General features: G+C 48.4%; 2 protein-coding genes across 6 annotated transcripts in view; one reads left to right on the forward strand and one right to left on the reverse strand.

Moving 5' to 3' along the window:
* C18H16orf70 (chromosome 18 C16orf70 homolog) overlaps nt 1-19,024 on the forward strand; it is a 31,384-nt gene extending 12,360 nt beyond the window's left edge. For all 3 annotated transcript variants that reach the window (XM_005692120.3, XM_005692121.3, XM_018062103.1), the window contains exons 5-17: nt 5,551-5,594; nt 7,141-7,220; nt 7,504-7,598; nt 8,380-8,477; nt 8,569-8,681; nt 14,027-14,160; nt 14,555-14,638; nt 15,183-15,265; nt 15,639-15,682; nt 16,060-16,103; nt 16,256-16,314; nt 16,871-16,943; nt 17,561-19,024. In XM_005692120.3, the coding sequence (XP_005692177.1) occupies nt 5,551-5,594; nt 7,141-7,220; nt 7,504-7,598; nt 8,380-8,477; nt 8,569-8,681; nt 14,027-14,160; nt 14,555-14,638; nt 15,183-15,265; nt 15,639-15,682; nt 16,060-16,103; nt 16,256-16,314; nt 16,871-16,943; nt 17,561-17,647 (1,038 nt within the window). In that variant the 3' untranslated portion in view covers nt 17,648-19,024. The remainder of the gene's footprint in view (nt 1-5,550; nt 5,595-7,140; nt 7,221-7,503; nt 7,599-8,379; nt 8,478-8,568; nt 8,682-14,026; nt 14,161-14,554; nt 14,639-15,182; nt 15,266-15,638; nt 15,683-16,059; nt 16,104-16,255; nt 16,315-16,870; nt 16,944-17,560) is intronic.
* Nucleotides 18,619-21,648, reverse strand: B3GNT9 (UDP-GlcNAc:betaGal beta-1,3-N-acetylglucosaminyltransferase 9). 3 transcript variants are annotated; one of them, XM_018062105.1, is made up of 2 exons: nt 21,494-21,648; nt 18,619-21,128 (listed from the first exon to the last, which is right to left on the reverse strand). In XM_018062105.1, the coding sequence occupies exon 2, from the start codon at nt 21,100-21,102 to the stop codon at nt 19,897-19,899; it is 1,206 nt and encodes a 401-aa protein (XP_017917594.1). In that variant the 5' UTR covers nt 21,103-21,128; nt 21,494-21,648; the 3' UTR covers nt 18,619-19,896. The 3 variants fall into 3 exon arrangements, with proteins under 3 accessions (XP_017917594.1, XP_017917593.1, XP_017917595.1); XM_018062104.1 differs by having other exon boundaries at nt 18,649-21,128; nt 21,466-21,648; XM_018062106.1 differs by having other exon boundaries at nt 18,649-21,128; nt 21,462-21,648.

Genomic DNA, 23,507 nt, shown 5'->3' on the forward strand with positions numbered 1-23,507 from the left:
TGAAGTTTCATGTCAGGGTGATTAATGTGTGCAGTTGTGGAATGTTTCTGAAACTCCTGAGTGGGAGTAGGCTTGTGGTTCAGAGACAGCCACAATATAGGAGACTGAAGCTGTGCTTGTCCTCCTAAGAGAGAAGCTGGGGGTAGATTGGGATGGTTGGAAAGAGACTGGGAGGGACTTTAGTTCTGGGCTCCAGAGGTGAAGGGGAAAGAGTGTTGAAGATATGGAGAACCTGCTGTAGGGAGCAGGCTTTTCTGTGTTGAATAGAAAAATGAGAGGAGGTAAATATTTGTCATAGATTATCCTCAGTCTTTAAAATGGGGCCTAACTGCAGAATAGAACTGAAAGACTTTAGTCAGATTTTTGTATCTTATTGTTTTACTTCATTCTTGGGTCAAACAATAAGACTTGGAAGAAGAAAAATGGAACCATTCTTCCTAAAATACTGAGGGCTTGAATTTTAACACCACCAGCACTGAGTTGATTCTTAAATCCCTTTAAAGAAATCTAAATAAACAATTTGCTGGTATGTCTTAATTGGCATTCGAGTACAGTTTACTAGCACCTGTTTCAGACCAGGATGTTTTTAATGCACTATTTACAAATTCCTGGACATGATAGGTTAGTCATGTGACATCCGACTCATGCCTGAGTCACAAGGTTGAATGTGGCTTGGGGCAGTGGCATGTCAGAGCTGTCGTCCTGGTTAGCTTATGGAGCTGCCTTTCCAGAAGGCTTGGGTACTTCTTACTTCTCACCATCCCATCTCAAGTGAGCTGTTGAGTTCAGAGAGTACCTGGAAAAATAACCTGTATATGGAATAAGAATTCTTCATTTATGCTGCGTTTTCAAAAAGGAGAGTTTGATGTGAACACTCTTATCCCCACAGCACCCTTTCCTCTATAGGCTCAGTCAACCTGGCCTACTGACCAGAAGCCCCACACTGAGAAAGGGTAGAAGCTGGTCTTCAATGTGGCTTCATCACAGATCAGGGGAAATTAATCTGGAAACACCTTTACAAAGAACCATTTGTCTTTAATTTGGTAAATCCACTGTAGGAAACTTAACCCAAAAAGATTAATGGGGAGGGTAATATTGCCAGGTATTTATAGCAGAGCTTTTCATAGTAATGAAGCGCCAGAAGTAATCTAAATGGGCTTAAATCAAATCCCTTATGATTATTACAGTAGAAGTGAGAAATAGATTTAAGGGACTAGATCTGATAGATAGAGTGCCTGATGAACTATGGACGGAGGTTCATGACATTGTACAGGAGACAGGGATCAAGACCATCCCCATGGAAAAGAAATGCAAAAAAGCAAAATGGCTGTCTGAGGAGGCCTTTCAAACAGCTCTGAAAAGAAGGGAAGCCAAAAGCAAAGGAGAAAAGGAAAGATAGAAGCATCTGAATGCAGAGTTCCAAAGAATAGCAAGAAGAGATAAGAAAGCCTTCCTCAGTGATCAGCGCAAAGAAATAGAGGAAAACAACAGAATGGGAAAGACTAGAGATCTCTTCAAGATAATTAGAGATACCAAGGGAACATTTCATGCAAAGATGGGCTCGATCAAGGACAGAAATGATAATGGACCTAACAGAAGCAGAAGATATCAAGAGGTGGCAAAAATACATAGAAGAACTGTACAAAAAAGAGCTTCACAACCCAGATAATCACTCACCTAGAGCCAGACATCCTGGAATGTGAAATCAAGTGAGCCTTTGGAAGCATCACTATGAACAAAGCTAGTGGAGGTGATGGAATTCCAGTTGAGCTATTTCAAATCCTGGAAGATGATGCTGTGAAAGTGCTGCACTCAATATGCCAGCAACTTCGGAAAACTCAGCAGTGGCCACAGGACTGGAAAAGGTCAGTTTTCATTCCCATCCCAAAGAAAGGCAATGCCAAAGAATGCTCAAACGACCGCACAATTGCACTCATCTCACACGCTAGTAAAGTAATGCTCAAAATTCTCCAAGCCAGGCTTCAGCAATACGTGAACCATGAACTTCCCGATGTTCAAGCTGGTTTTAGAAAAGGCAGAGGAACCAGAGATCAAATTGCCAACATCCGCTGGATCATGGAAAAAGCAAGAGAGTTCCAGAAAAACATCTATTTCTTCTTTATTGACTATGCCAAAGCCTTTGACTCTGTGGATCACAATAAACTGGAAAATTCTGAAAGCGATGAGAATGCCAGACCACCTGACCTGCCTCTTGAAAAACCTATATGCAGGTCAGGAAGCAACAGTTAGAACTGGACATGGAACAGACTGGTTCCAAGTAGGAAAAGGAGTACGTCGAGGCTGTATATTGTCACCCTGCTTATTTAACTTATATGCAGAGTACATCATGAGAAACGCTGTGACAGAAGAAACACAAGCTGGAATCAAGATTGCTGGGAGAAATATCAATAACCTCAGATATGCAGATGACATTACCCTTATGGCAGAAAGTGAAGAGGAGCCAAAGAGCCTCTTGATGGAAGTGAAAGAGGAGAGTGAAATGGTTGGCTGAAAGCTCAACATTTAGAAAACTAAGATCATGGCATCTGGTCCCATCACTTCATGAGAAGTAGATGGGGAAACAGTGGAAGCAGTGTCAGACTTTATATTTTGGGGCTCCAAAATCACTGCAGATGGTGATTGCAGCCATGAAATTAAAAGATGCTTACTCCTTGGAAGGAAAGTTATGACCAACCTAGATAGCATATTCAAAAGCAGACATTACTTTGCCAACAAAGGTCCATCTAGTCAAGGCTATGGTTTTTCCTGTGGTCATGTATGGATGTGAGAGTTGGACTGTGAAGAAAGCTGAGCGCCCAAGAATTGATGCTTTTGAACTGTGGTATTGGAGAAGACTCTTGAGAGTCCCTTGAAATGCAACCAGTCCATTCTAAAGGAGACCAGTCCTGGGTGTTCATTGGAAGGACTGATGCTAAAGCTGAAACTCCAGTACTTTGGCCACCTCATGAGAAGAGTTGACTCATTGGAAAAGACTGATGCTGGGAGGGATTGGGGGCAGGAGGAGAAGGGGATGACAGAGGATGAGATGGCTGGACGGCATCACTGACTCAATGGACATGAGTCTGAGTGAACTCCGGGAGTTGGTGATGGACAGGGAGGCCTGGCGTGCTGCGATTCATGGGGTCGCAGAGTAGGACATGACTGAGTGACTGAACTGAACTGAATCTAAATGGGCAACAGTGGAGGGTAGATAGGCAGCCTACGGCAGAATTTCAGCATGGTGAGCACTCAGTACCTGTTAGTCCCGTGGCTGAGTGCTTCCCATGCGTTTCCTAGTTTAACCCTAACAAGCCTGTGAGTGGTATGGCTTACTAGTGAGGCAACAGAGGGACAGAAGATAAGCAGTCTACCTGACAGCAGGCTTTTAACTCTGTATTACTAGAGCATAGTAACTGGCTGCTGGGAATAAAATGGCTTAGGTTCTGTTGATGAATGTGGGAAATAAATGGGATAAAAGTGTGTGAGCATACTGTGCAGAAATGCGAGGAATTGAAAGTATCCTTGAGTGGGAAAAGAGATAGGGTAGAACCATTTCTCTGCCTTCTGTGAGTCCCTGTGAAGGGAGGGCTGGGGCCCTGCCTGAGAATATGGAATCTGAGGAAGCAATCCCTCAGGTACTGTTGATGGGCACCAAGTCTGACCTGACCAGTCTGCCTGCCCCACCATATAAGGGCTTCAGAAGTCGCCTCTCCCCGCTGCTGTCCCCTGCAGTTCCCTCATCCTCTCACTCCCTGACTGTGAGAGAGCCCTGTGGAATGAAGCTTCACAAGTCACCATCTGTACAGCCACCTGTCTTTTCCTTTCCTATCTTGTCTGCTGCCATAACTTCTCCTCTGGAGAAATCAAGGTATATTTCCAGCCTGGAGGTAGAAAACCATGGCTTTCAGATTTCCCCAGCTATCTGTCCCTATGGTTCAGCAAGCATCTGTGGGCGAAAATCTGCTTGTTGATTCTGGCAAGGGACCCAGAGTGCTAACCATCTTGGAGTCCTTCATGTCACAAGTGCCATAGTGTCACGGGAAGAATATTCTGGAGGCCCACAGGCTGAGTGATGGGCAGCCCTTGGGGGACCATTGGTCAGCCATAGTGGTAGCAATCAGAGGGGCAGAGTGCTACTCCTGCTGCACGAGCAGAGGTTCTGGCTGAGGGTCGAGGCCTCTGGCAGCCTGGGATCCTGGCCTCAGTAAAATGGCATACCCGTTTAGCATAATATACTGCCATGCCCCAGCTTTCTGAAGATATTGTCATGAATCACAACTGTTCCTCTGCCCTTGCATGACCTCCCTCAGCACCTCTTTTCATGTTTTTGAGCTTCATATTACCCTTAGCTAGCTCCATCCCAGGCAGACTCCCTGACATGTTGTGTACCCTTCTATGCAAACTAATGAGCCAAACCTCAAAGAGCCTAACCAGTGAATGGCATATACTGGTAGCATAGGAAAGGGTAGATGGAAATGCTCCAACAGCCCAGCAGAGGCAGTGATTCTTAGCAGCATGTAGAATCAGAATAGCTGCACCTTATAGTTAAGAAGAGCCCAGCTTGTAGTTTTCCAAGTTAGGAACAGGTCTGACCACAAGTGAACTGCCTGTTATATCTCTGTTCCTGTGACAGTGCCAGGCGCCCCGTCACCCAGTGCCCACAGTCCTTCCCAGAATGAAGCCCTGGTTGTCAGGGCAAACAGAGTGAACCAGCTCTGCTTGTGCTTCTGCAGTGGGAGCCAAATCTCCCAGCTGGGGAAAGCAGATGGTTCGCCTGTCCTCAGTCAGCTATGCTACTGGCTAGACGTCTAGCCTTTGATGCCATGGACATCAAAGACTTCAGATGCGGATTACTTGGCATCACTAGTGGCTGGATGTTCAATGCCTTTTCCTTTGTCTCCTCCCTGAGTTCTTGGCATTTCATCAGCTGAACCCCTAGAAACTTCACAAGGGTCCTGAGGTTCTCCAGGTTGGACCAGATGCTCTTCATTAGGGATATAACAATATTGTCACACTGTACCTAGGCTAATAAAATGACTTGTTTTCTAATAAGATAGACCACCCCCGCTCTGTCTTTTTTTTGGTAAACCACAATATTTTGAAACTGTTTTTGAAAATGACTTGATTTGGGTTTTTATAATGCAACAAAGTATAGCATGAAAGAAAAGGAGCTCAGTATTCTCCTTACAGGTTACAACCTTCACAAGCTGCTTGCATTTGTTTTTGTGGAGGGTTTCACTGTCCTGTCTCATGGTACGTGCAGTCTTATGTATGACCCAGCTGTAGACTAGATACAGAAACTTGACCCAGAGTATCCACGGACATCTGTTGAACCATCCTCTAGAGAGAGGGGGAAGATGAGTTTATGCCATGTGTGGTATCGGTTTTTCTTCCAGATTTAAAAATAAAAACAGACAAAATGTGTAGTGCTTCAGGAGAATTTCAGCTAGTGATTTTTTTTTCCTCACTGCTCTATAATTGTCTTTTCTAATTAACCTTTTTCAACTTTAGAGCTCTAATAGATCTTAAACATTTGCTTTTTGTTTTTAGGTGATTGAAGTATATGACTTGACTAAAGTAAAGTTAAAATATTGGTAAGTTTTCTCCTGGTTTGTGTCCTAGGCTTGGCACACCTGGGCTTATTTTATGTTTTCATGACCAGGAAAGGTGGGACCAACCAAATATAGCTGACTCTGAGGCCTATGCTAAAGAGAATGCCCACTATTTGTTGGGGGTGGGGGGCGAGGTGGGGGGGCTAAATCTGCTTTTAGAATGAAAATGAGAATAGCCTGTATGGTGCACAAATATTTCAGCTCCCATATGGTAAGTTGTTGTGCTGGCATCTAGAATATTCTGTTCAGTAAGCTTCCTTAACAAGCTTCCCTTTTGAGAATATCAAAGGGATCACTTCCTGGGTTGTTTCAAGCAATATCTGCTGATAGAAGTGGATAAACCAGATGCATAATAGCACTGACCCCTGCAAATTCTGGTTATCTCATAGTCTTATTGGGGCCTTCCATACCTCAAGGTCTGGCTTCTCTTTACCTTCTTAAGAATCACTGGTGGGTAAGCGAGGGGTCGAGAGTCAGGCTGCCCTGGGTTTGAGTTATGACTTCATTTTATTACTCTGCGAAATTGGGCAAGTCACTTAACCTCTTTGAGCTTGTTTTTTCTTCAGAGAAGTGAAAGCATAAATCTGGCTGCTGAGTTAGGAAAACTACATGAAATAATGCTGATAAAGCATATAGCACAGTGCCTGGTTAAAAACAGAGGTGCTCTAGATGCTAACTGTTATATACAGACTGGATAAACAGCAAGGCCCTACTGTATAATGGGAACCTATTTTCAATATCCTGTAATAAATCATAATGGAAAGAATGTGAAAAAGAATATATATATATATAATTGAATCACTTTGCTATATAGCAGAAATTAACACAATATTATAAAACTATACTTAATAACATTTTTAAAATGCAGAGGTATTCCATAAGTGATACTTATTTTTTAAAAAATATTCTTAACCTTTAAACATTCTCCTTAAAGTTAGAAATTACTTATTTTCGTGCTCATCATCTGAAATCACATGCTCCTCTTTGCTCCCAAGCCCACTCCCTCTCAGGTATTTTTCCTTTACTTGGGATCATTCCTCCCCATCCACTTACCCATTCACCCAGTTGATGAGTGCTGGTTCTTCTGCTTGTTAGGAAAACAAGCTGCCTTGCTTGGCTGTATCCTACATTTAAAATGTTCATCCCCTTTTTAAGAAAGTTCCTTTTCAGGACAAACTACTCATAGGCATTCTGAGAAAACAATGTCTATTTTATGACTCTTCCTTATCCAAGTCCAAATGCCATGGGGCTGAGGCTGGATTTACTTCCTTCTGAACTGGGCCTGGTCACCATAGATGTCTTGGGAGGTCCTAGAGGGCTAATCCTCTGTATCAGCCTCAGAAGAATTGACTATTTCTGACCTCATTAATTGTCTCTTATTTAAAAGTTCTATAGTTAAACCTTCATTTTTATATAATTATAGCCTCAACCCCCATGGATTTTAAGAGTAACTCTTCCAGCCACCATCTCTAATGACCTGTGAGTGCATCCTACAAGCCTGGTATTAAAAAGCGTCTTTGTTTTTCAGTGGCGTGCATTTCAATTCTCAAGCCATAGCTCCCACCATTGAGCAGATTGACCAGTCTTTTGGTGCAACCCATCCTGGAGGTAAGCCCAGTCCATCTGATTCCTCTGGTCATCGTAGCAGCCAATAGTAATAAATCTGGCAAGTGGTGCCATGCCAACCCCAACCTCAAAGCTCCTATCGGATTTGGGGGCCGGCACTTGGGTGTAAAGGAAGACTCTCCCCCATGGTTTCAGCCTAGTAAGTCAGTTTCAGAAATGAGACACAATGAAAGTGTTGCCAGTCATTACTGCCTGTCAGGCTGGTTTGTGTTCACAGCTTCGGATGCCATTCAACCTTGTCATTTTCTTCTCCCCACTCCCACAGTGTACAACTCTGCTGAGCAGCTCTTCCACCTCAACTTCAGAGGATTGTCTTTCTCTTTTCAGCTAGATTCCTGGACCGAGGCTCCCAAGTATGAGGTTAGCCTTTTTCTTTCCCTGATATTTATTGCCCAGTGCCTGGGTGACAGGGGGCAGAAGACAGTACCGTTGGAGGAGTTTGGATAGGTACCCTTCCTTTGGTTTCCTTAATCTCTGAGGTCTTCAGAGGCCCCTTAGGGGTACAGTGGGTGAAGCTGACAGAACAAAGCCCAGGCTGGCATTCCCAGGAGGAGGGCGCTTCCAACTGAAGTGAGGTCGAGCTTGCTCTTCAGAGGGAAATCCATGTCGTGTGCTCTAAAACTCCAAATCACCACAGTTTTTCTCAATGGCCTAGAATTTGAGAGAATTCATCCTTTGACAATGGCATCCTTAGTGTTATGAAATTGATAGTTTTTTGTAAGTTTTATATTTTATTAAAGAAGGCATTTCTACATTTTCTCCCTGATGAAGGAAAGGAAAACTAAGTAAAATTAAAGATGAACTTGCATGGTTGAGTGAATTTATTGACCTAGACACAGATCAGACTGTGCTTTGGCCTGGCCAGTTCTTTTTTTTTTTTAATTTTAATACCTTGAGAAATAAAGCGAGCAAATTTCAAAGTTTCTCAGAAACCATTCCACACTGCAGATAACAATACCTAGTGAGAAAATGGATACAGAAAATGTGTACCAAATAAGGCAATACCAGTGTCTGAAACTGAGATATTCCTCTTCTAAATTCCCTACTTTTGTGACCTGGCCAGTTCTCGAAGACCATGAGTATTGGAAAAATGCCAGGGCTGCAGTGTGCTTTTAGTAAAACATTTATCCTGTGTTTGCAGCCCAATTTTGCCCATGGTCTGGCTTCTCTTCAGATACCCCACGGAGCAACTGTGAAACGAATGTATATCTACAGTGGGAACAGCCTACAGGATACCAAGTACGTGTGGGGGAGCACAGGCTTCATGCTAAGGGCATGGGTTCCCTGGGAGGGAGGACAAAGTCTCTGCTCACTCTGTGCCTGCCCCCAGGGCACCCGTGATGCCCCTGAGCTGTTTCCTGGGCAACGTGTATGCTGAGAGTGTGGATGTTCTCCGGGATGGAACTGGACCCTCAGGTTTACGACTCCGCCTCCTTGCTGCAGGTCAGTTCCTGGCTTTGGGGTGGGGGGTTCTCCATTATAGCCTTGTTGAGATGGTCTAAAATCCCATGTCCTTAGGGATAGCTGGTAGAAGACAAATGGTACTGACGTTTATGGTTAGAAGTTTTCATTTGTTTGTGAAGGAATAAGACATAGTTTTATTTTGAGCAGCTCTTATAAATGACAGTAAAACTGCTTCCCTTAACAAGTACATCAGTCTCTGTGTACTTAGTTTTGCGGTGGTGCCTGGGTCCTAGAGGTGTATCTTACAGGCTCAGTGTTGCGTGTTCTCTCATTTTTCACCCTTTCTGCTCATTTCGCAGAGTAGACTGTCAAGAGGGACTTGTTGAATTGTGATTTGGCCATACCCTGCTCAGTTTTGCTGATTGCAAACAAAAAGAATTGCTGCCTTCAGTAGCCAGTCTCTCTAGGATCCACACCTCATCCTGTGATTTTCTTGTGTGGACAGTCTCAGCTCCTTCGAACTTTGGATTATGCTTAGGGGTACAGAGATCATCCAGTGTGGAGTTTGCCTCCGTGAAGATGACCTGGGGACTGTGAGCTCCATGAAGGGGCCTATGCCTTCATGGAGCTCATAGTCTAGTCAGCCTTTGTTTGTAAGCTGGGGTCTTCCCTCAGTCTCTGGGGTATCAGTTCTCAACTGCTAAGAATCTGGCAAATAAATTGTAAACTCAGTCCCCTGAACAATTAGACAGTTCAAAGACTCCAGGTTAGAAATTTCTTAAAATGTGGTTTTCTAGCCATGGCAGAACCCAGTTACTTAAAGGAGCATTGTGCTGTGCTGTAGTATTTGAAAGAATTGAGATGTGGCGTTTCAAAAGAGAAATTGAGGTCGTCTCAGGAGGATTGCTGCTTGAAGCAGTGGAGTAATCAAGGGTGGTGTAAGTACACCAGGTGACAGCAAGAGGAGCCTGTTGAGAGTAGGGGGTCTCAGCCAGTTCTGACCACCACCCTGACAGGACAGTCCCAGCAGTCACATCACACTGCCTACAAGGTCAGTGAGGGAAACACCTTAAGTCAAGACCTCACTGAGTTATTATCCCACTCAGTACTCACTGAGAGTTCCTGTGGAGTGACTACAGTGATGCCATTCAACTGTCTTGATCCCCACAGTAATGATTCCCTCAACTCAAGGGAATCAGAAACTAAAATAGTCTCTTTGAGAAACTAAGGGTACTTTTACTTGAGGAGACTTCAGATAGGGTGAGACAAGAGAGGAGACTCACCTGTGAAGGGTGCCTCCCAAACAGCCCTGTGTGGACATTCACAAGGATCTGGTACTTGCAGACTTTGGGCACACAGTCTAGCTTGACAGGACTTTCAGTGGTTTCCATAGGTCACCCAGGCTTATCAGGATTTATCAGTTTAGTTCAGTTCAGTCGCTGAGTCGTGTCCGACTCTTTGCGACCCCATGAACCGCAGCACACCAGGCCTCCCTGTCTATCACCAACTCCCAGAGTTCACCCAAACCCATGTCCATTGAGTCGGTGATGCCATCCAACCATCTCATCCTCTGTTGTCCCCTTCACCTCCTGCCCCCAACCCCTCCCAGCATCAGGGTCTTTTCAAATGAGTCAGCTCTTCGCATCAGGTGGCCAAAGTATTGGAGTTTCAGCTTCAGCATCTGTCCTTCCAATGAATATTTAGGACTGATTTCCTTTAGGATGGACTGGTTGGATCTCCTTGCAGTCCAAGGGACTCTCAAGAGTCTTCTCCAACACCACAGTTCAAAAGCATCAATTCTTCGGTGCTCAGCTTTCTTCACAGTCCAACTCTCACGTCCATTCATGACCACTGGAAAAACCATAGCCTTGACTAGACAGACCTTTGTTGGCAAAGTAATGTCTCTGCTTTTGAATATGCTGTCTAGGTTGGTCATAACTTTCCTTCTACGGAGTAAGCGTCTTTTAATTTCATGGCTGCAGTCACCATCTGCATTGATTTTGGAGCCCAGAAAAATAAAGTCTGACACTGTTTCCACTGTTTCCCCATCTATTTGCCATGACGTGATTGCACCGGATACCGTGATCTTCGTTTTTTGAATGTTGAGCTTTAAGCCAACTTTTTCACTGTCTTTCACTTTCATCAAGAGGCTCTTTAGTTCTTCTTCACTTTCTGCCATAAGGGTGGTGTCATCTGCATATCTGAGGTTATTGATATTTCTCCTGGCAATCTTGATTCCAGCTTGTGCTTCTTCCATTGCGGCATTTCTCATGATGTACTCTGCATATAAGTTAAATAAGCAGGGTGACAGCATACAGCCTTGACGTACTCCTTTTCCTATTTGGAACCAGTCTGTTGTTCCATGTCCAGTTCTAACTGTTGCTTCCCGACCTGCATACAGGTTTCTCAAGAGGCAGGTCAGGTGATCTGGTATTCCCATCACTTTCAGAATTTTCCACAGTTTATTGTGATCCACAGAGTCAAAGGCTTTGGCATAGTCAATAAAGCAGAAACATGTTTTTCTGGAACTCTTGCTTTTTTGATGATCCAGCGGATGTTGGCAATTTGATCTCTGGTTCCTCTGCCTTTTCTAAAACCAGCTTGAACATCGGGAAGTTCATGGTTCACGTATTGCTGAAGCCTGGCTTGGAGAATTTTGAGCATTACTTTGCTAACGTGTGAGATGAGTGCAATTGTGTGGTCGTTTGAGCATTCTTTGGCATTGCCTTTCTTTGGGATGGGAATGAAAACTGACCTTTTCCAGTCCTGTGGCCACTGCTGAGTTTTCCAAAGTCGCTGGCATGTTGAGTGCAGCACTTTCACAGCATCATCTTGAAGTAACTCAACTGGAATTCCCTTCCCTGGTGGCTCAGATGGTAAAGCATCTGCCCGCAGTGTGGGAGACCCGGGTTCGATCCCTGGGTTGGGAAGATCTCCTGGAGAAGGAAATGGCAACCCACTCCAGTACTCTTGCCTGGAGAATACCATGGACGGAGGAGCCTGGTAGGCTACAGTCCATGGGGTCGCAAAGAGTCAGACACAACTGAGCGACTTCACTCACTCACGCAACTGGAATTCGATCACCTCCACTAGCTTTGTTCGTGGTGATGCTTCCTAGGGCTCACTTGTACAGTTCTTCTGTGTATTTTTGCCACCTCTTCTTAATATCTTCTGCTTCTGTTCGGTCCATACCATTTCTGTCCTTTATCGAGCCCATCTTTGCATGAAATGTTCCCTTGGTATCTCTAATTATCTTGAAGAGATCTCTAGTCTTTCCCATTCTGTTGTTTTCGTCTATTTCTTTGCATTGATCACTGAGGAAGGCTTTCTTATCTCTTCTTGCTATTCTTTGGAACTCTGCATTCAGATGCTTCTATCTTTCCTTTTCTCCTTTGCTTTTTGCTTCCCTTCTTTTCAGAGCTGTTTGAAAGGCCTCCTCAGACAGCCATTTTGCTTTTTTGCATTTCTTTTCCATGGGGATGGTCTTGATCCCTGTCTCCTGTACAGTGTCACAAACCTCCATTCATAGTTCATCAGGTACTCTGTCAGATCTAGTCCCTTAAATCTATTTCTCACTTCCACTGTATAATCATAAGGCATTTGATTTAGATCATACCTGAATGGTCTAGTGGTTTTCTCCACTTTCTTCAATTTCAGTCTGAATTTGACAATAAGGAGTTCACGATCTGAGCCACAGTCAGCTCCTAGTCTTGTTTTTGCTGACTATATAGAGCTTCTCCATCTTTGGCTGCAAAGAATATTACCAATCTGATTTCAGTGTTGACCATCTGGTGATGTCCATGTGTAGAGTCTTCTCTTGTGTTGTTGGAAGAGGGTGTTTGCTATGACCAGTGCATTCTTTTGGCAAAACTCTATTAGTCTTTGCCCTGCTTCATTCTGTACTCCAAGGCCAAATTTGCCTGTTATTCCAGGTGTTTCTTGACTTCCTACTTTTGCATTCCAGTCCCCTATAATGAAAAAGACATCTTTTTTGGGTGTTAGTTCTAGAGGGTCTTGTAGGTCTTCATAGAACTATTCAGCTTCTTCGACATTACTGGTTGGAGACATAGACTTGGATTACTGTGATATTGGATGGTTTGCCTTGGAAATGAACAGACATCATTCTGTCATTTTGGAGATTGCATCCAAGTACTGCATTTCAGACTCTTTTGTTGACCATGATGGCTACTCCATTTCTTCTAAGGGATTCCTGCCCACAGTAGTAGATATAATGGTCATCTGAATTAAATTCACCCATTGCAGTCCATCTTAGTTCACTGATTCCTAGAATGTTGACGTTAACTCTTGCCATCTCCTCTTTGCAGGATTTATACACAGAGGTTAATGTGAGCTATGCTTTTTTCCCCTGATTTACACACAGCTTTGTCTGTGTGTGAGGAGTGGGATTTGAAACAGCTTTTATTGTACAAGAAAGAGCTCTATCAGCTGTAAAGCCCCTATGCAGAGTAAGGTGATAGTGGTGATTATCACGGTACCAGAAATTATTCCTCCTCAGATTCTTAGCTTCCTTTTATAATTTTGGGCAAAACACTCTGTCTTCCCATCCACAGAATGAGGGAAATTTTACTGTTGGTATGTTTGTTGCTATTCCACAACCACTTCTGTGTGTGTGTGTGTATTTAACTAGAATCATTTTTTAAATGTATTAGACAAAGTCAGAGTTTAAAGATTGTTCCCAAAGAAGAAACCTTTGGCAAATCAGGTTTTCCATTTTTACCCACTTTCCTGATTTGTCTCTTTCTGAGTGTTAGTGTTTGTAGAGTTAGGGAGTAAGTTAATGAGTGCTTAGCTCTTGGCTCTTTTATAGAGTGATGTTCCGGTCCAGTCTCAGGTTGGGGGTTACCATAGAGAAGTACTTGTTATCGTAAATCCTCTATCTTGTTGGGAACCGGAAAGTGGCAGGAGATAGTGGCACCCATTTGTATATTTCCATAGCACCTGTGCTGCTGTTTGTTGTACCACAGTTGTGTGATGGTCTGATTAGAATCTTTATACCGTGAGCTCCAACATGGGCAGAGACTGCACCTCTTTTTCTCACCGTTGCTCCCTTAGCATCTAGCAGAGTGTCTGTCCTAGCCCAGGGTGTCAATGACTAAATATTTGGTGAGTCAGTGAGTGACATTTCCAGAGCTTCATGTTACTTTTGTGGGATTGAGTCTCTGGCATTATTTTCAGTAGACATTGATCTCCTGTAGCATCTCAAGTCCTGGTGACCTGGTATTTCTGTTTACATGCAGTCTTGCCCCTCAGCCAAACCTGATAAAGCAGCATGCCGCCACTGGCCTCTCTGGGGCTCCAGACCCTGGGCTGCAGGGTTCCAGGCCCTGACTGGGAACCTCACCACCTCTATTTGTTCTCTGCAGGTTGTGGACCTGGCCTGCTAGCAGATGCCAAGATGCGGGTATTTGAACGCTCAGTGTATTTTGGTGATTCCTGTCAAGATGTTCTTAGCATGCTTGGCTCTCCACACAAGGTCTTCTACAAGTCAGAAGATAAGGTAGAGGAAATGTGTTTATAAAGTGAATAGGTGATCTCGCTCTTTTTATTGAATCAACTTGAACTTAATAGTGAATAAATATAGACTGCTGTTTTCCCATAGAACCTGTTCTATTAAAGCTAATGGAAAAAAAGTAAAAAACTGATGGAGAAGTAAATTGAAAGCTGTCTTCTGACCCCTGTTGGTCAGATTGTCCTGCCTTTCCTTGGAGACCAGGACCCAGGCTATAGTCAGTAAAGCTGTCTCGGTTGTTCAGCACCAGCATCGGGGACTCCCACACTCTTGCTTACCCAACAGATGACTGTCATACAAGAAACACAACTTGTAGACTCATTTCATCCAAGAACTGTATTAATGGATTGGATTTTAATTCATTATTATTTTTCCCCAACAGATGAAGATTCATTCTCCTTCTCCTCATAAGCAAGTTCCATCCAAGTGCAATGACTACTTTTTTAACTACTTCACTCTTGGAGTGGTAAGCTGTGATTCCTTAGAGAAGTGTTCCATTTCCCTGGGGGTGTGCAGTGCGCTAGGCAGGCCTGTGTGTACACTTGCAGCTTTAACTGTGCTGGCGCATGGAAGCCATGAGGATCTGGCAGGTCCTGGCTTTCAGAACAACCAGGTTCTCTGAGCTCCTTGACAGTCAGGGGAGCCCTGAATCTTCTCATTAGCTTTTAAGGCAAAATCTGTGCTCAGTTACATTTTTAATCTGGTGCTTTTTGTCAGGGAAGATCTCCCTGACCATGTTTGAGTTCCCAAGCGGTGGGAGCTGTAGCCCTCTGCCTGTGGGGCCTACTGGTACAAGGTTTGGAATGAAGAGGCCTGGAGATGGTTGAGTGTGTGTCGTCATCCCATTGTGCCAGGCCTCAGCTGTCCCCTTGGTTGTTTTTTGGGTCAGAGCTGTTCCCCAAGGGCATCCCCCTTGTGGAGCAGGTGTCTTCGAGTAGGACATGCCCTTGAAAACCCCCTGCCCACCTCAGTAACTTTACCCACTTGAGCATCCTTGTTTTCTATCCCAGGACATTCTCTTTGATGCGAATACACACAAAGTGAAGAAGTTTGTCCTACATACCAATTACCCTGGACATTATAATTTTAATATGTGAGTATACCTGCACCTGCCCCTCCAGGAAAGAGCTTGGCCTTGGATGTTTGCTAATTCATGAAAAGTAAACAATTTCGTGAGTGTTTTCTGTTCCTGGTGCAGTGTCCATTACCTTATATCTCTCCACTTATACCCATTTTACAAATAGAGAAATGGATTCAGAAAGCTTGGCCTCTTATCTGAGATGATAGGGTCTTCAGAGCCCCCCAGCTATGCCCTTTCTGGTTTGACTCTAGGCCCAAATCTGGCCTCTCCAGGGCTTTGAGCAGGTGTGCCCGATCCTGTTCTTCCTGGGATGCAGAGTTGAGATGTGGGGGTGGTCAGGTCTCCCAAGGGGTCCCACCTTTACCCGTCTCCCTTCTCTCTCTAGTTATCACCGCTGTGAGTTCAAGATCCCCCTAACCGTAAAGAGAGGTGAGTAGTCAGTGTTCTCAGGGTAAGGAAAGGGTTTTAGAGTCAGTCTCTCATGCTTCGAAGAGATGATGATCCTAGCAGAGAGGGTGGCAGTGGTTCGATGTGTGGGCTGTTTGCCCACCTGCTTCTCCTCAGAGCTTCAGCTCCTCTGGGTTGGGCTCTTGGTTCTGGGGGCCACATGGTTTTTGGTCTGTAGTCTCCTGGAAGCCCTTAAGGTCTTATCCTGTGCCTGTGGGATTGTTGGTTTCCAAACTTCAATCCCAGTGCATAGTGCGGCGAGGGCTGGGATCGCAGGTGGGCTGAGCCATCTGCCTGAGCAGGTGTGGAACTGAGTCCAGGCCAGGCCAGCTACCAACCATGCTGTGTTCTCTTTCCAGAAAACACAGAGGGTCAGACAGAAACATGCACAACCTACAGCAAGGTGAGCACCTACTTTTCCCACCTGACACAGTCTGAAAATTAGGAGGGCACGAGCCTGCCAATAGTCCTGGTGCCTGTGTCCTTTGGGCCAGCCATTGGTCACAGTGGGGTCGGGTCCCTACTAATCCCCTGTCACCCTCATCCCTCTTGTAGTGGGACAACATCCAGGAGCTCCTGGGACACCCTGTGGAGAAGCCTGTGGTCCTGCACAGGTGAGTGGGGGTTGCTTTCTGATGGCCCCACCCAGCTCCTCACCGCCTAGAAGGACCGGGAACCCTAGCAGTGGGTATGGCTTAAAACCAGCAGGAATTTCTGATGTTGCCACACGCTTCCTGCCTCAGCCCTGTGAGTTACAACTCAGCTAACAGTTCTTCACATTTACTTGCAACCAGAGGGGCTGCCCCCTCTCCTTCCTACCTCCAGTTGCTCAGAGAGGGAGGCAGTTTGACTAGTTGTCCCCATCACACCTGCTACCTGCTTTAGTTCACAGCCCAGTACCTGGTTGCCCCGCTGTCTGAGGTGCCCTCTCCCGCCTGACTTTGTACACTCCAGTCCAATTGCATAATACCCTTCTGTGCCAGCTGGACTGCATAGGATTCAGTGCTTGAGTGAGATCAATCACTGTGCCTCGGACCTCGAGAGCCCGTGTGGGAAACACTCAGAGCCCTGAGGGACCACTGGCTAACAGCCCCTACCCCAGAGGGAACTGATGCCCCAGCTGGCCTAGGTCTCTGTCTGCCCCTCTAATTCTGGCTTCCCTGGCCTCAGGTCCTCGTCCCCAAACAACACCAACCCTTTTGGCTCCACATTCTGCTTTGGTCTTCAGCGGATGATCTTTGAGGTAAGCCCTAGGGGTTGAGTGGCTGGTGATCATGGCAAGGACAGGCAAGTGATGGGGGAGAGAGATTGGGGAGAGCCTGAGGGCCCTCCTGGGCAGGCTCATCCAACAAGATGAGGGGAAATGGGGAGCCCACATTTATATTTGAAAACATGAGTACAATAGCAAAGGGAACTGCAGGGCAAGCGGGGCTCTGTCTGGGGGCATTGCGGGGGCCTCTTTAAATGCCATATGAATGAATGTGCAGTGGGGCGAGTGGCTCTTGAGGCTCCACTGGCTGGGAGAAGAATGGGCTGTCCCTGCTTTCCCATCTGGTTGTCATACCTTTAGCAGACCCCTAGCAGTTCCAGAAGGGCTGGACAGATAGGTATGGTGAAGTTTATGTGTCCCGGAGGAACAGGTAGACACAGGGCAGAGGTGACCCTTAGCATAAGCCTGGGGGTGTTGAGGGGTCAGTCCAGCCCCATGTGCAAGTGTGTTGCACACACAGGTGCTGCCTCAACTGCCTTCTCTTCCGTCACAGCCCAGGACTGATCCCACTGGGGGTTTTGTGGGAGTTTTGCTGTGCTTATATCCCTTCAACTCCTCCCCCTCAACTCACTGTCCTCTTCTTACGCCAGGTCATGCAGAACAACCACATCGCCTCGGTGACCCTTTATGGCCCCCCCAGACCTGGTGCCCACCTGAGAACCACAGAGCTCCCCTAGGAACGTCATGACCCTTGCCCCTCTGCCCAGTGGAACTGTGCATTGCATCCTGTTCAGTGGGCCACCCCGTGGGTTTTCTTGGACATCTTGCCAGTGTGGAAGGGCTGTTGTGGTATTTTGAGGTGGGGCTTGGGCTGGGCACTCTGCCATGGGGTGAGAGGCCCAGATATTCCTCAGTCCGTTCTCAGCCTGCTGGTGCCAACACGGGACACAGACTGCAAAGAGAAGCACAAACTCTGAGCCTTGATAACTGGAGCCAGGAGCTCTCAACTAACATGTAAGGAGACAGGGTTCTGTCTCCCTGTCCCACACATATTGGGAAAACTTGGGACTTTTCTGTGGCTGAGAACACAGGCACCCAGACAAGGACACGGTCCTGCCTTTGGCCCAACATTGCCACGGGACCTTTAAGGCAAGCAGGTAGCCTGTCCATAGTACTTGGTTGCGACTTTTGCACTACATCCACTTTAGTTACTTGATGAGCTGGCTGTGGCCAAGGTGGCCCACCTGCCCTTCCCTGTTTCTTTCTTGCACGCGCTCCCTGCCAGGCCCAGTAGGCACACCTAAGTGGTTAAAACACAACTTTCTACCATCAAGGTCTGTGCCCAGGCCTGGCTCTGCCCATCTTGGAGCAAGCCTTCAAGGTCACCTGTTCCCCTGCTTTGCCCCAACGTTGCTGGTGGGGCTGCATGTTTCCATTCTGTTTGCCTCTTTTATTTAATGCCAAAGTTTTAGCCAAAGACATCTTCCTCCTTTTTTGTGTGTTTCAGCATTCTGTTCTGCACTGTGGGCTTGGCTCTCCTGCCCTGACTCTGGGCAGTGTCCCCTGGCTGGGCCCTTTCACACGGCTCAAGGCCTCTGGGGCTCGTGGAGGGCTGGGCTGCTCCCTCTTCATGGGACTTGCTAAGGAAAGAAGCATATGTGCTTTAAAAATATTAATCCTTTTGAAAAGAATTGAGAAGAGAAATGTATAATTTTATCCCATTTTTAATATTTTGGTCTAGCAACTTGTGATACATAGATGACAATTTTGTGAGGTTTTTCAAATGTGTGTACATATTTTTGTAAATATGACTCTTTTGTAATTAATTCATGTACAGCCTCATTCTGTATAGTTTAACAATGAATGTGCGGGGGACCAGCCCCGGGCTCTTGTGTGACGTTCCCATGACTTCGTGACTGATTAGTGTCTTCCCGTGTGGATGGTGGCCTGGCCAGAGACCCCCACACATCCCACTGTGGGGCAGCCAGGACTCTTCCCATCCTCCTAGAATGGGGGAATCTTCCTCATGCCCTATCCATACCCCTCCTCCAATAAAGACCTGTGCCCTCAGCAACAGCTACCCATGTGCTGATGCTGGGATGTTTGTACTAAAATAAGCCTGGAGGCATTGGTGTTTTTTTGTTGCTTTGTTTGTTTTTGAGAAAGGGGGTGGTTGAAGAAGATGGGGAATTTTACAGCTGAAATCATCTTAGAAGAGGTTCCTTGGCTTCTCTGAAGGGGGCAGCACAGACTCCAGTGGGAGACTGGCATAGTTGCATGGGTGTAGGTTCTCCAGTGGGTAGCTGGAGGTGGGGGAGACTTCAGGTAGGACAGTGTGCCCAGTCTGTGTGCCTCCACCCCAGGTGTTCCACCTAGTCCAGGGCTTAGGAGGGGCTGGCCCCAGGAAAGAAGATCTAAAGACCTAGACAGGGCTAAGACCAATTTGCAAACTGGAGGGGCAGATAGGAAGCAAAATACCTACTTTCAGACTGAGTTGTGGCAGAATGGCTGCCGGTTCCATGAGGACTGAGGCCAGGCCCTTTACCCCTCGCTGTGGGGTCCAGCTTTGAGAAAGACCTGCATTTGTTGGCATCACTCTAGGGGTTCTGAACTAAGGAGCATGGTCACACTTCATGAGCCTCTGCCGCCACCCCTCCCCCCATACATACACTCACACATCCCTGCTAGGAGGACCAAGCATATTCACCTGCTTGGCAAAGAGCCTGGTTCTTCACCACCTCAGCCCTGGCTATCTCAAAAGTGCCACCGTTAGATTGGTTCCAGATCACGGCCCAGTAGAGAGGGTCAGGCAGGAGCCAAGCTCAGTCTTCATTCCCTGGGCCTTCTGAAGGGAGACACCTGGATACCCCTTTATGGGGAAGAACCACATACACAGCACTAACCCGCCTGGGAAACCTACCCTTCAAGCTACCTCCCACTTATATCCTGGGTCTGAATGAGGGGGGCTTAGAGCTGTGATAGGAGGCTAGGGGCCCCACTGGAAAGGGCCAGCAGGAACAGGCCATGGACGCGCACAGGCTTGCTCGTTCGGCCCATGCAGCAGGTGCCACATAAGCCAGATGTCAGCAGCTGAGAGCCCGTGCACTACAACCAGCTCGCGATAAAAGCAGGGGTCGAAGGTGTGGAGGTGCGGTGCGGCTGAAGGTCGAGGGATGCCAAAAGTGCGGAAAGCAGGATGAGGTTCAGGCGTGAGGCGCAGGCGCTGTAGACACATGCCCAGAAAGACGTCGTCGATGGGGAAAAGCTCAACCTGCGCGCAGGCACTGGCCAGGCGGCGCAGCGTGGCCCCCGAGAGCACGAAGCCGCCGCCACCTGCGTAGGCCGGGTAGGCTGGCAGGCCGTACACAGCCTCCGGGATGTAGTACTTGCTGGCCCGCACGCGGATTGGCCGCGCCTGCACGATCACGTCACCTGCAAGCAGGTCCTGCTCCGGGTCCTTCGGCGCCAGGAACTCCAGCAGGTTTCCCACGTGCACGAACACGTCGGCGTCGCCTTTAAACACGAAGCGCACGTCGGGGCAGTAGGCGGAGGCCCAGGCCAGAAAGTGGATCTCCTTGAGCGTTAGGTTGAAGAAAGTGTCGTCGAAGGCCCAGAGCAGGATGTCCGCGTAGGCGCGGCTCTCGGCACGCAGCAGGGCGCTCCAGTGCGTTTGAGTGCCCGCTTCCGCCTCACCCCCGACTGTGCCTGTGCCCTTGGGTACGCCCAACAAGAACACCCGGCGCACTAGCGCCCCCTGCACGCGCCCCTCAGCACCCCACGTCTGGCGCACGGCCTGGCGCCGCTCGAAGTCTGCCGCCACCGACTTGACGGCGATGAGCAGGTCGGGTCCGCGGGGGAACGCGCCATTTCCTTGGCACTTGTGCGGCTGATTAATGAGGAGAGGGAAGCGCCGCTGGTCCTTGGCGCGCAGATAGCGGCCGAAGTCAAACGGTCCCGTGGGCGTGGGCGGCTCCGGCGTATCCCCTTCGTAGGCCGGAGGGGCTGCACCAGTGTCCGGGGCCTGAAATACACGGAGCCCGGGGGTGGGCCCCGGCGCCGCCCTCCCTTGTGCTCGCGGCGCGCTTGTCGTCGGGGCCGCGCCTTCTTGCTGCGCGTAGAGCAGGAGGCCGAGGGTGGCGCCGAGGAGCAGCGTGAGCAACGCTTCTCGGCGTAGGCGCAGCCTCCGCCTCATGTCAGCCTCGCCGGCGCTCGCGCCCCCTGCGGAGAGACTCAGTCAGGGGCTCGCGACGTGGAAGCCAACAGCCGGTGGGGGCTCCCGCCCCGCGCTCCCGGAGGGGAGGCCGCGGGAGGCCACAGGCCAGGGGTCTCCGACTACTGGTCGTTCACCCCGCTCCGGGTCCTCCTATACTGGACCCTAACTCCCCCCACTGGGATGGACACCCTGAAAGGACAAGAGGTTCTTCCTCTTAGCCGTCTGCCACTCTTTCAGCTCCGGCCCAGGACGGTGCCCCAGAGCCGGGCCGAGAGTCGCAGAGCCTCGGCCCCACCCCCTTCCCGCGCTGAGGCCGAATCCCTTCCACCCATCCCTACCCACCACGGCGGTCCTTGGGATCCTGACACACCTTCTGCCCTTGGGAGTGGCGCGGCCCCGGATGCCGGGGCCTCCGGGGCTCAGCGCAGGGTCCCAAGGGCGGCCATGGACGGGGCCTGAGCCAAATGCAGCGTTGGCAGGAGGGGGGGGCCAGGGCCGCTGCCACGTGACCCTACAGCTGTGTGCGCCCGGACATCTGGAGCTCAGCTCCGCCCTGGCGCCGCGGGAAAGCTGTCTCCAAGTGGAGACTAATCTCTGAAAGGGATCCTCACGGTCAGTTCTTTCTCCGGAAGGCTCAAAGAGGTGAGTTCTGGTCTTCGTTCTGACTTAAACTCCCCAATTCTGCCTTTGCAGGGGACAGGAAGAAGCGCTAGCCTTTTTGGTTAGTTTCCCCACCCTTGCCTCTCCAGAGCCGGAAGGGCCTGGGCTGGCAGGAGCCCTAGCGCAGGTGGGTTTGGCATCCTCGGGCCCCTCCCAGGCCATCCTTGGAAGTGCCTCTTTCCTGTGTACCAGGAGCCCTGGTTCCCCAGGTACATGGAGCCTTCCTTTCTCCTGGTTGTGCCATGCCCACCAGCAGACACACCACACACACAAGGACCAAGACGACTGCTTGCTCAGTTCTCACAGCCCTGGCAGCAGCTGTCATGGGTCATGCCCAGATGGGGGTTCTCCTTCTCAGGGAGTCAGGTGACTCGCCCAGGATCAGACAGACAGAAGGTAAGAGCACTGCCCAGGACTTCTGGAATTCCATCCAGGACTCGTTCCTCTGTCCTCCCTTGCCCCTCTCCCTACCCATCCTCAGGGTACAGGGGAGGGGGCCAACCCTGTCTGCTTTAACTTCACAGGTGAGCACTTCAATCTGTCTCTGCAGAAGCAGTTCTGAGTCCTCTATTCCCTAGTGGCCCAGGCCAGCATGGCCTCCTGCAGGAGGAAATCACCACGCCTGGGCCCACTGCAGGCCAGACAGGCTGGCAGGGATTGGTTCAGCTTGGGGAACTCCAGAAGTAGGTCAGTGTGCAAAGGGTTTGATCGGAACCCAGGTGGGCAGAGTTGAAGACTGAGAGGCCAGACCTTGCCCAGCTATGCTGCCACCTCTCTCTCCCTGGAACTCAGAGCCTCCTGGCCCCACCCAGTGGCGACTGGAGTAGACAACCCCACCCCCACCCCCAACCCACCCCGGAGTTTCTGAGGGCAGACTAGGGAACCAACACTGCTACCCAGCACCATCTTCTTTCCCAGTGGTGACTGCTCCTTCTGACTTCTTCCCACCAATGTTCTCCCTTCCAAAATAAACCCTCCATCCTGGGCCTCACCCTCCTGCTCACAGACTTTTCAGGAGTCCTCTCCTATCTGTGGCTTTCCCTACGGCTTCCACTCCCATCCCTCCTGTGGTCTGGTATCAGGCTGTCCCCTCTATGTCCCAGAAACAGCCTCCACCTAGTAACCTTTTCCCTGACTCCAGTGGACACTCCTCAGCCTTCACAAATTCTCAGCCTCCATCACAGCAGGTACAGCCATTCTTCTGTCTTCCAATCTGGTTTTCCTCCTTCCTCTTTGGGTTGCTCTTTTTTCCAGTTGGTGTCCTTCAGGACCTCCCCCTGGGCTGTCCCACCTACTCCCACCTGTACGTTTCAGAGTCCTTACACTTGACCCTCTCCTGAACTCAAAACTACAGCTCTAGCTGGTGTTCGACAGGAACATTACGCCCAGCTTGTCCCAAACAGAGCAAATGCTTCACCTTCCCCAGGGCCCCTATTTCAGCAAGCAGATCACGCCTCCCATCTAACTGGAAACTCAGAAACTCTGGAGTGCTCTCCTCATTCAGTGTCACCAGGCCTGTTGTCCTTTGTCCTAAACAACTCTCAGTTTTCATCCTTTCCCTCCATCTCTGCTACCAACTGCCTCAGCCTGGGGACTGTACTCTCTCCCTCTGAATCCTCACTCCCAGCCTGAACTGTCAAACCCCTTTAAAGGCCTCTCACTTGCCTCTGGATAAAATCCAAACTCTTGTTAAATGCCTCTGCCTCCCCCACTCTCCAATAGGT

This window comes from Capra hircus, chromosome 18 (assembly GCF_001704415.2).
Source record: "Capra hircus breed San Clemente chromosome 18, ASM170441v1, whole genome shotgun sequence".
In the NCBI taxonomy this organism is placed as follows: domain Eukaryota; kingdom Metazoa; phylum Chordata; class Mammalia; order Artiodactyla; family Bovidae; genus Capra; species Capra hircus.